At 39.9% G+C, this 12,070-nt stretch overlaps 1 protein-coding gene across 1 annotated transcript in view; it reads right to left on the reverse strand.

Annotated features, from left to right (window-relative positions):
• Positions 1–3,735: 3,735 nt before the first annotated feature.
• Positions 3,736–12,070, reverse strand: part of znf385b (zinc finger protein 385B) — a 56,321-nt gene continuing 47,986 nt past the window's right edge. Inside the window, exons 5-10 of the mRNA XM_041807668.1 lie at positions 11,931–12,041; positions 5,937–6,108; positions 5,462–5,842; positions 4,983–5,167; positions 4,268–4,363; positions 3,736–4,044 (exon numbers count right to left, since the gene is read on the reverse strand). Of these exons, the coding sequence (XP_041663602.1) occupies positions 3,736–4,044; positions 4,268–4,363; positions 4,983–5,167; positions 5,462–5,842; positions 5,937–6,108; positions 11,931–12,041 (1,254 nt within the window). The remainder of the gene's footprint in view (positions 4,045–4,267; positions 4,364–4,982; positions 5,168–5,461; positions 5,843–5,936; positions 6,109–11,930; positions 12,042–12,070) is intronic.

A 12,070-nucleotide genomic window follows, 5' to 3' on the forward strand; every position in this document is an offset into this window, starting at 1 on the left:
AAAACTAAGAATGAAAGCAGAGACAAAAGCAACCAGACAAAATATATTTTCTTTTGCCTAATGAAGTATTTTTTCAGGAAGACGTTCCTTTGCTTTGCATGTTATGAGGAGTTCCAGTGATGCTCGAAGTCTTCTGACTGTTGTAGTTTAAGATTCTGGTACAGTAAAAGTTTGATCAGATGCTTTCAACTCTGCTCAGATTCAGCAGGAAGGTCGACAGAGACAAAAACAGCAGGCTGATCCACAACGATCAGGACAAAAAGGCTTTTTTCAGCTGTAAAACCAGCAAGTAGCCCGGTCCAGGGTGTGGTTTAGTTCTGTTACACACTGGCAGTGAAGATGGCAACAACAGAGGTGTAGACATCGGATAATAGCAGAAGTTTTTCATGAACAAGCTCAAACTAACTCCAAACATACAGCAAGTTAAGTCTGTAATACGCAAAAAAATACTAACATTAGAAGTTTTACTGTTACTTTCTGTTAGGTTTATTAATTTGGAAGTTTTGTCAGGGTTTTGTATAACTCATCTGTGATATTTTATCTACCATGGCATGACTACAGTAAACAAAGATGTCTCCATTAATAGATTTTGAAGATGAAATGTCAAATGACTCTTGCATGCTATCATCTGTTTTTATTAGAAATTTCATAAGAATACAAATTTTAGAGAACAATTGAAATAATTCATCTTAAGAGAATTATAACTAGATTTACACACATGGTTGACAGTATTTAGAGACAACATGGAGACCATGATAAAGAGGGATAAATATACCCACTGTGAAAGTGGGGCACATCTTTTTTCTAAAGATATTCAAATAGCAGGTCTTAAAGTTGCAGTTGCAGGAATCCTGTCCCTCTTTACTATGACCATGTTATGATATCATTATCATTGAGTTAAAAGCTCAGATATACTGCATAGTGACATTAAGGACAAGACAATTAAGTTGGTTCAAGCCATAGAGCCATCTTAAATTTGTTTTATATCACTAGCTTGGATGATTTTAAAGCCAGTGAAAGGATAATATGACCTGTGTATTCATTTGATACTTCAGGGCCCGACCAATCAGCTGGCCGGTTTAATTGGGCAATTATAGCCAATTAAAAATCACTGTAAATCAGCCAAATTTGGCCAAAAACACTAATGTTAACACTTGCATTTTTACTAATAAGTGCAGGGAATATGACTTACTTAGACATGATGACTGTGTTCTATTATTTATCCAGTAGAGGGCACTCTGACTCCTTTCATGTCACACGCTCCATATCTACCTCCTTACACTACAGCTCATAGCAGCTTGGCTGAGCATCAACTTTGTTGAGAAGAACGGTTTGCCTCAATGGTACTTTGTGTAAAAACAATAACTCCATAAGTTTCCAATTCAGCCCGCCTTCCCATGAGTCATGACTTGCCTCGTTATATCGGCCCACTATCTGTTTGGGTAAGCAAGCTACAATTAGGACAACCTAGCTTAACGTTAGCTAGCTATAAAATTTAGCCAAGTCAGTAACGAAACAATGATGCAATTGTGCAATTTCTTAGTAATATTACGCTCACTCAGGCAGCCAGACGAGTTATGACCAGCAGGTTAGGTGGTGGGTGTTTCTGGTCACAGTCTGATTCATAATGACTTCACGGCTCAGAAAGATAAAGGAGAGAAAATTGCATGTTAAGAGTCACTGGTAAAACAATATTTTTCTAATTGTGTTCTACCAATGACAGATAATCATAAGCTCATCATTTGTAAATTCACTCACCGACCACTTCATTAGACACATCTGTGCAACGTCATGCACACCAATGACATCTCTAGCATGAATTCTACTTCAATAAATGTTTTTCTGTACGGATGTTTGTTTTACTTATTAAATAATCAAAAGAATTTCATGTAAAAATGTATTCCGCCGATGTATTGGCTATCAGGATCTTTTATTCCCAAATATTTGTATCAGCATTGGCACTAAAAACCCATATAGTCAGGCCCTACTATTTTTTAATGGGAATTCTTTCTGGTAAAAATAAATTTATCAATAAAATACAGTAAAACTTAATCACGTTATCAAAAGCTTTCTGTGTTGTCTAACTGTAAATAGTCCCTGACTTGTTAGAATATTTTCCCCATTAAACTATTGTTTGCAAAAACACTACAGTGCTCAAAAAAGCTAATGTTTTATTTGTTGTATATTTTAAAACTTTTTCTAAAGGCAGGGGTGAATGACTTGAGGTCTGGGGGATGTATGCAATCTGATCTATTTTTGTGTTTTTTTTTTTTGTTGTTGATAATATGAAAAAAATATGAACATACAGTACTGTGAGTTGTTTTTAGGCATAAAGGGCGCTAATGATTTACCATGAGGCCTGATGTGTAACAATCCAGGGCTAGAGGGAAGTGGGGGTTGTCAAGCTCGACACATGCTGACACGTGTGTCACTCAGCAGCTGAGGTCAAGCTCGATGGCATCCCTTTTGTCTGGCCCTTTTGCATCTGGTAATATGATTGCAGACAACCTGTAGTTTTTGGGCCCTTGGGACATTCACAGCACAACCAGGGGCTTAACCGTACTACCCACCTGTAGGCCGGGCATGCTTGCCACATTCACTACACTTTGTTATTTTTTCAACAGACTGTTTTCCCATTAATATCCAGAGCACGACCAGGGTTGTGTCAATCCTCCTTCCCCTCTTATGGTGTACTCAGGCAGCTAACGCTGCACATCCCTGCCTTAATTTTGTGCCTTAACATGCCCAAAAGTTCCACACAGTACTGTTTTTAAATGTATTTAAAAACACATTGTTTATGTAAAATGCTGTATGTTTGGAGGGACTTGAACATCGACATCATTTACTGGTCAGTTCTTTCAGCGGGAGGAAGAAGAGCTTCTTGTCTCAAGGGAGACAACAACAACAGAGGATCTGATGATGTTTTTCTGAATCTAGTTGATGCCATTCATCTTTGCATCTGTAGCCTGAAAATCCAAACACAAATGCACGTCTGATGCTGGTGTATTTTTGTCCTGTGACGTTGTGACCATTTACTCCAGGTAAAAGTTCAGGTCTTGCTGAGATTCCATGTTGATTTCAGGTCCATTTGAATACATTGTTTTTCTTGAACATTGTTTTTCGTAGAGATATGCTGCCACAATAATGTATGCTTTGTCCTGTTGGGAAAAAGGGAGAAAATGGAGGTCCAAAAAAAAAAAACTGTAAGTATGTTTTCTTGTATAAGTTTGTTATTTCACCTCTTTTTCTTTGCCAAAGACATTTTGAATGGGCTGAATTTAAAGAATAGAATTCAAAAAATGTAACAAAACACCACACGCTGATTATCTACCACGATCAATTATTGCTTTCGCCAAAATTCAGGTTTTTCCGGGATATCCATGAGAAAAACATCCAGTCTTTCAAGGATATGTAGAAAATCTCATCCTCTACTGTGTTTGGTTTTAAGTCTGTGTCTTTTTAATGATCAAACTATTGTTTTGATAAAATTCATAGAAGTTGCTGTCTGATCAGCTTTGAATTATCAGTCTTGTGACATCTGATCCACACAAGAGGAAAGAAACAAGATCCCCCCTCTTCTGTTCCTATTTATTGCCTCAGTCAGGCCAGACGGTTGAAGGTTTGAATCCCTGCAGCCGTGATGGCAGAGCTCACATCTCTGCCACTCCAGACTGCCAGACTGGGGGGGGGGGGCGGCGTCAAACATCACCAGTTCAGCCTCTCAGTACACAGTCATCAGTACGGTGTGAAGAGGATCGATCCTTGGCTCGCTCTGATTGGTCCAGGAGCCGGACGCAAGAAGGAGGCAGTGAAGAGGGACGACGAGGCCGGTGGGCGAGGATGCAGAGAGATAGCGGGGGTGAGCGGCGAGGAGGTTGGAGTCAGGAGAGAGGAGGAGGAGAGAGACGTAAGGGAGGGAGTAAGGAGGGGAGTAGATGAGAGGGAAGAGGGAGGGAGAGAGATAGTGGAGGTTAGGGAGGACGGAGGAGGAGCAAAGGGAGGGGTGAGGAAGGAGGAGGAGAGGGAGGGCTTCACCAGCTCCTTCTGAGGGGAGGAGAGAAAGAAGGAGAGAAGGAAAGGATCAAGGAGATGAAACGCAGAGGGGAGGAAAGAGGAGACATAAATATGGCATTAGGAGACAAGGTCAAAGTGAGGAAACAAGAAAGTAATAAGAGGGTGGGAAAGGAACATAAGAAGTTAAATAGGAAGAATGCATTATAAAAAATGCAGAAATTGATATATTTATTTAAAAAAACAATGCACTTACAGTGAGTGAGTTGCGCTGCTGTTTGTTGTAGGGGCTGTATTTTGGTTTGCTGGGTTTTCCCGCCACTCTGTCCTTGTGCCTCCTACTGGAGATGTGCTGCAATAACAACAATAAACACTCACTGTCAAAATGAGATGATAAATCTTAGTCTCATTTTATAACATCACAGAAATATGTGATTTTAACCAGGATGTGTAGACTTTTAATAGCTAGTGTAAGCTCAGACAGCCCAATGCCCCACTCTTCACTCTGTGAAGCATGGTGGTGGCAGCATCATGCTGGGGGGATGCTTCTCAGAAATAAGCCCTGGAAGGCTCGTAAAGGTAGAGGGTCAAATAAATGTTTTATTTCCCAGCAAGACAATGACCCGAAGCATACAGTGAAAGCCCTGGAGTGGCTGAGTCAAAGCCAAGACCTACATATTTTTATTTAATTGACATTACTTTGTAGAATTCTGTTTTCATTCACATCAAAGAGTTTTGGTTTACAAAAAAGCCAAATCATATTGACCATAATTGATTTATAAAACCAATGAAAGAGTGAAACATCCGAGGAAATGTTTGCATTGCATCTAATTTACTTCTCTGTTTCCCTTTTTATATTTTGATGCTACTTTGAAGGCATCTCATTGTGTGCAGCAATCGAGTCCCACACAAATTCCCCAGTGAGACTTCAAAGGATTTCATATCTTAAGGTTTGATCACTGCGTTTCTACCTGTTTGAGCTGGATCTCAGAGTTGACATGGACATCACAGATCTGGCAGTGGAAGGTTTTGTTCTGTAAGCCGGATCCCTTCAAAGCTGAGGTGCTGCCATTCTTCAGTTTGGCTCCGGGTCGAGGGTACGCCTTGATAGGACCGGCACCGCTCCGAGCTTCCAACATAGTCTTGTGCTTTGAACCTGCAAACGTAGACACAACAAGACTAACTTCTATGACACGAGAGAGAAAATCTGTCAGAGTGAGTCTTTCAAAGCAATAGGTGCAGCTTCAAAGCCCAATCTTTCATTTCCATCAATACTGGATGGAAAATTGTTATATTTTCCAGTCTCTTGTTATTTTTTCTCTCTTTATCACAGCTCTGCATGTGATCCAGAAGAAAAAATATAAAAATAATAAAATTTAAATTCATACCTCACATGAAACTTAAAATAATGATCCAAATTCGCTTCCATGAGTATTATTTTCTTCCTTACCTGCATTATGAGCCTCCAGCTGTGACAGAGAGTTGACTGCAACTTTACACAGTGAGCAATACAGCAACTTCTTTGCCTTCTCCTCCTCTGACTCTGCAGAGAGAGGAGCATCCTGGGAGGAAGCCTGAGAAGGAGGAGCAGGGTGCGACGAAGAGGTGACAGGAGCTGAGAGATTGGGAGGCGGAGAGGCTTTGGAAGACGAAGAAGATGAGGAGGAGGAGGAGGAGAGGCCGGGGGCAGGTAGAGCAGAGGGAGGACTGGAGGGAGGAGGCTCGCTGCCTGCTCTGCTAGAGGAGGGGGAGGAGGAGGAAAGCGGGGAGGAGGAGAGAAGGGGGAAGGGTTTGAGAGGAGCGGTGGAGTCGGTGAGGCTGGGTAAGTGCTCTGGAGGAAGAGGAGAAGAAGAGGAAGTATGAAAACTAAACTCATCTGTGAATGAATAAGCATTGAGATGAGCGTAATTAGCAGATAAACAAACCTGTGTGCTGATTGGTGCTGCTGTTTGCTGAAACAAGAGGGGCGGGGCAAGCAGGGCTTGTGCTGCTCCCATCGGTCTCTCCAGCAACTGACAGCTTGGCCTTGACTTTATTCTCCTGAGACTTGAGCTTCTTGGCGTGACGACTTCCTCTGTAATGAGCTTCTGCTTGAGACTGAGAAAAACATATACATCCAAATTTTAGTTTCAAAAAGGGCAAAAGACGTTACTTTTATGACATGATCTTCACATTTAAGGTCTATGCAGCCATGCTGTGAAAAGAAAGGCTTTTGAACTGTTTTGAGAGAGGGCATTTGAGGTTTTTTTTCATCTTTTTACAATACTGCTTTTATTTCATTCCAATGTACCTCATCCAGGCTTTGGATGGGCACAAATGTTAATGGCTAATACAGTTTCCCCTTTGAAAATAGTACAGACATTATAATTATGCACCTATAATGGAAGAAGTCTTCTTCTATGCAGATGATACTTGCTTCTTTCTATCATTTCCATCAGATGGCACAACTGCCCCGGCTCAAATCTCATCAAGCCTTGCCGATAATTCTTTTTTTTTCTACAGGTCTTTGGGCGTTTTATGTCTATATTGACAGAGGAGGACAGTAGACAGATTTGGAAACAGGGATAAGAGAGTCAGGGAGAGACATGCTGGAAAGGAGACACATGCCAGACTTGAACCCGGGCCGCCCTTGACCTAACCGCCAGTCCATCCCCTTGCTGATATTTCTAAGTAAATGAAGTTTTTTTTTAAATTGCAGTTGTGATGTCTGCCTGTAATTACATAATTGCAGAAAAGGCTGCAATTATTTTTGAGATAAATAATACAAAGTTTTGCAAAAACACCTGCAGAAGGCCCTTTAAGTTTACATAAGTGCCATATAAAACTCACTCTCTCCACCAAAGAAAACACAAGCAAAGTTCTAATAGTCACTGGATGGCAAAAGAGCAAAATTCACATTCACACATGCTTGGCTAATATAAAGAAGTGCATTTTTCCTGACCAGATCAGCATGCAAAGACAGCATGTGATGGAGGTGAAGTGGCTTCTTCCAGGCTCGTAAAACAGAAAGCGTATGGTCAGGACTAGAGTGAGCCCGAAATTACTGTTATCCAAGCTAGAACCAGCCATCAGCTCAGCCAACCAGCAGAGGAAGGTGCAGAATGCAGACTTGATTAGCAAAGTTGTTGGGTTGCGATGACCGTGTAAAAAGTGGGTCACTAGTAAAAAAGTTTGCTCTGGAGCACCAAGAGGATCAGACCCTACCTGGCACAGCACACAACACAGCTCCTGGTTCAAAAGAGACTCAAAATATTGTGCATAGACTACGACTGCATGCCTCCCTGCATGCACATTTAAACCTCTGCACGTAATCTAGAATGCAACAGCACATTTCCTCTTTAGTGAACCCAAAACAGTAACTAACATGTAACTCTGCTGTTCATCTCCCTCTGCCGGCTTCCAGTTGAAGCTTGCATCACATTCAAAACCCTATTCTTGCTTTCATGGCAACCACAGAAACAGCTCCTGCCTCATCCAGGTCTACAGTCCTTCTTGCTCGTACTCTCTGCCAGTGAAATGAAAGTCTCCCATCATAACAGGGACCTGAGTCGCAAGCTAGACTCTTCTCCTCTGCTGTCCCTCGGTGGTGGAATGAATTATTAAACTCCATTTGATCTGCAGAGTCCTTTCCTACTTTTGAGAAAAAGCTGAAGACCCAGCTCCTCCAGGAACACCTACACAAGCCAGACTCTTCTCCTCTGTAGTCCTCAGAGGTAGAAGGAGTTACCCTTGTATTTATGAGACTTACTAATGCTTTCCTCACCTGTCTAGTTCAATGCTTGTGTTGTTCTTAAACTCAGTTGGACGTCCCTCCTGACAAAAGCACGTACTAAATGAGATTGCAACACTGTAAGAATGTCATAACCAACTGTTATGATTTTAAGACATTTACACTGCCCAGGCTTTTTTAAACTAGGACAGGTGCACTCGCATTTACGTCATGTTTGTCAGCTCAGCAGCAGATGATCCACGAGGGGCAGAGACTGAAGGACAGAGACTCAGCTTTCACCCAGGTAAAGTCAAACAGCTTTTCAAGGTTTTATCACCACTATTCCCTCATCAATCTCATCCACAGTAACCGGCACAGCTTCTGCTGAGAAAGTCACCTCTGATTTTATAACTGGAACGTTTCTTAATGACACTACAAAAACAGACTAAAAAGTAAAGGCCGGGGGTAGTACTAAATTTTCATATCTGATCTCATTGCCCTTAAGATGGCTTAAAAACACGATCAAATTGTTTCTGATGATATACATTGGCTACAAAAAGTCTACAAACCCCTGTTCAAATGCCAATTTATTCTTATTGTAAAATAATGAGGTCTATAACATTTCAGAACTTTTTTCACCTAACGAAGCATGTCAGGTTCAGGATCAGGCTTTGTCAAAGGTATTAGTTGAGGGTTATGCATATTTATGCATGCTTAAGGGCTGTTTTTCCTCAGCTTGAACTAGACTTTTAATCAAGGTGTGGGAAATTATGAACAACCAAAACCAGTCAAACCCCTTCTGGCATCTACAAGCTGAAAATACAGAGACAATTCACCTTGTAGTGTGATAATGACCCAAAGCATACAGCTAAATCTACAAAGGAATGGCTTCACCAAAAGAAGATAGGAGTTTTGGACTGGCCCAGAGGTCAGCTATGAATTCTGCTAAAATTCTGCTGTGCACAAGAAGTGCTCTAGTAATCTGACAGATTTGATTACTTTTGCAAGGAAGAATGTGAAAATTTTGCCAAGTCAAGATGGGCTACAGTGTATGCTTTAATAAAATCAAATGGTGCTTCTATGAATAATAATAAATCTTGTTCTCATTTTTTTAACATCACAAATAAAGAGTTTTAACAGAGATATGTAAACTTTTTATGGCAGCAACTGTAAGCTCAGACATCACAATGCACCAATCTTTTCCTCAAACGCTTCCACTCTTTTTTCTGCCTCCACTATTGATATTATCAAATTCATCTTTATCATCAATAAGAGAGGACTGTCTTACACACAATGCCAATAAAAAGTATTAATTCCTTGGATTGTTTTACCCTTTAAATATGTTTGGAAGGTCCAATTACAGGTTAATCAGTATACATGGCTACCATTACATCATGAAGAGAAAATAACACTTCAAACAAGGCAGAGAAAAGGTTATTGAAAAGAAAAGGCAAGGGACAGATACAAAAAAATCCACTGAACATCCCCCCGAGTTGAGTTAAATTCATCATTAAGGAGTGGAAAGAACATGGCACGTGTGTAAATCTGCCTAGATCAGGCTGTCCTCACAAACTGATTTATGCAGTCACTTATTTTAAATTACATATTTTTATCTAATTGAAATGACTTCTCCAGCAGGTCCTATTTTTTGCATTAATTGGGCAGTAATAGCTGTATGTTTGAATCATATCAAATAATAACACAAGTCTCATGAGTAGTCTGCAGGTCCTGCAGGCTGAATGTTTCAGGGAAACATCTCCAGCATAATAGCCTATAAGAAGGGGAAACAGTTTAAACTTTGGATAATACCAGGCCCAGCCGAAATGACCTCAGCCTGTCCAAAATGTTAATCCAAGCACCGCGCCTGCCCTGAACATCCACTGTTTTGAGTTCACAACGCAGTTTTGGCAATTTGGTTTCCGTAGCGCTAAAGTTACTACACTCTTTCACAAATGCTTTTATTACAAAAAGTTAACTAATTGTTTTGCCTGAAAAAAAAGGTAATTTATCAATATATTTTCAATCTACTAAATACATTTAATTGTGGCACCAAATCTCTGTTGGTTGTAGGTTATTTGTGTAATTGAAAAAAATATATTTTTGAGGAAAAAAATCTGATAAGGATCATACAATTTGACATGGAAGGTTCCTTTTCCTTCTGGAAAAATTGCAGCATGGACTTGTGTTTTTTCTTGAGTTAAACGGACTGTCTCTACACTGTAAACGATTGTTCATGTTAGGTGTCACCACACAGTGTATCAGCCCACAGTGACAGTGTGTAAGTGCACTGTAACAAGGCTCCAGGTCAACACTGTCCTCATGTGACTGTCTGGAAGCTCTGTGACTCAGCTTTTATTCAGTTTATTAGACTATCTTAATGCTTTACTCCTCTCCACTCCTTGTCTCTTCTCCTCAACAGTGATTCCTGTTTTTATGTTCTCTCATGAATAATTTCAAATGCTCATACATTAGTCATGTTTGATTGGCATGCCTCTAACAAGGAACCCTGTTTCCTTTTGGCATTCATTATATGAATGAGCTGAGTTCACGGGACTGAACTATGTCACCTGACTCTTAAAAACACAGTTTGTGGGAAAACCTGACAGAAAAATCAAGTACACAAAAACCAACTTTACTAAGTAATACCAACTCTTCACCATGTTAGGGGGAGGTATTCTGACAGAACCTGTTCTTGTAAGAGGAGCTGTCTTATATTGACTAAAGTTTGTCTCAAACAGCTAAAGAACTCACAGTATTAAAGAAAGCAAGCATGCTAGCATTTTAGCTATCAATTTACTTGAGAAAATACCCAATATTTTGCAAAACATTTCATTCTCTATCTTACTCCAAGTTTTATAAGAACAGGTATGTTTTTAACTGCAGCATATCCAGAGAAAAAGTTGTTCGAAGAATTATGTAGCTTAGCTTTTAGCCCCCGCTATGAGGTAAAATGATCCTATCTCCTTTTTCCTGTCTCTCTGTGCATAATAGCTCCTATGCACTCTTCTCCTCCATCATTAAGAGGAAATATGAAAATGATAATCCACAACTATTATCAGACATGATCTAAAAATGTGAAGTAAAGGTTCCAGTCTTTTTAAACACATAAGAGAGGCCTTGAAAATTATTTATTCATCCTCATATATATATTTTCATGTTATGCAACAATGGCAAGCTCTGTTCTGCTGCAAGGTCACTTTACGCGAAGCATAAAAATTTACATACTACTGTAGGGCCCAAAATAATCAACAAGAATCAATTAACTTCATCTAAATTTCACATAGAAAGTGCAAACATAAGTTTTAAATTTGTTGCTAATGTTGCAGATGTTTCTGCTGCAGCACGCAGTATGCATTGTTATTCATAGTCTAATAATCACTGATCTACACACAGAAAGAAAAACTAACATGTATTCAAACTCACATACGACCAGCAGTTTGACTTTAGAGAAGACCCAGTGCTGTACCCTGCCATGGTGTGTGAGTATTTATACGCCCGTACATAACTGAACATTTACAATATAAAAAGAGGTTGACTGATACCACATTACAGGGACCTGATTAAAGAAGAATTAATACAACATCTTGGGTCTGATTCATAGGACAGTTTGTAGAATCCATTTTTAAGAGTGTATGTACACAACAAACTAAAAACAGCAGGCATCAGAAATTATTTAGATACAAGTCTCCCTAAAAAAAAGCCTACTCACAGTGTTCTCTTTAAAATCATGACACACCTGAAAATGTGGATTTTGACACAATGAAGGGGATTTATCAGTGATGAATTATACAGCCGGCCTAATCTTCATTAAATGTCCAAATCTTTTCATATTGTAAAGTATTAAGGAGGGATGTTTCACTCCAGACATGGCTACAAATGAAACTGCTGATTTGAAAGATTATGTGGATCCTTCTAGAAAGTTTGATTTGACGAAATTAAATGCGCAACTGGCATGAATAATAACTGGCCTCAATTCACCTCCTCACCATCTGTGGCAAACTTCAGCTGCCTCCAAAATGTGAGGACACAGGGGTCAGGATTTTCTCACTGGTGCAAAGGTTTTACAATAAAGTTCTTGTACTTCAAAAACTTGCATACATCCAGTTTTGTGCATACTTAATGTTTTTAAATGAGACCCCAGAAGAGCATGAAGACTCAGACCTACATTTTCAAACTTCACAAACACAGAGAAACAAACATGGCTGCTTACATCAGAGTTGAACCTCAGCTGGCAGACGTTACATGAGATGACCTGCTTCTTCTTAGGTACCAACGTGACACCAAAGGTATGGTTGATGACGGCCTTCTGCACCGGGTCCATCTGCAGGACATATGCACACACGCAGAGGT

This window comes from Cheilinus undulatus, linkage group 15, assembly GCF_018320785.1.
Source record: "Cheilinus undulatus linkage group 15, ASM1832078v1, whole genome shotgun sequence".
Taxonomy (NCBI): domain Eukaryota; kingdom Metazoa; phylum Chordata; class Actinopteri; order Labriformes; family Labridae; genus Cheilinus; species Cheilinus undulatus.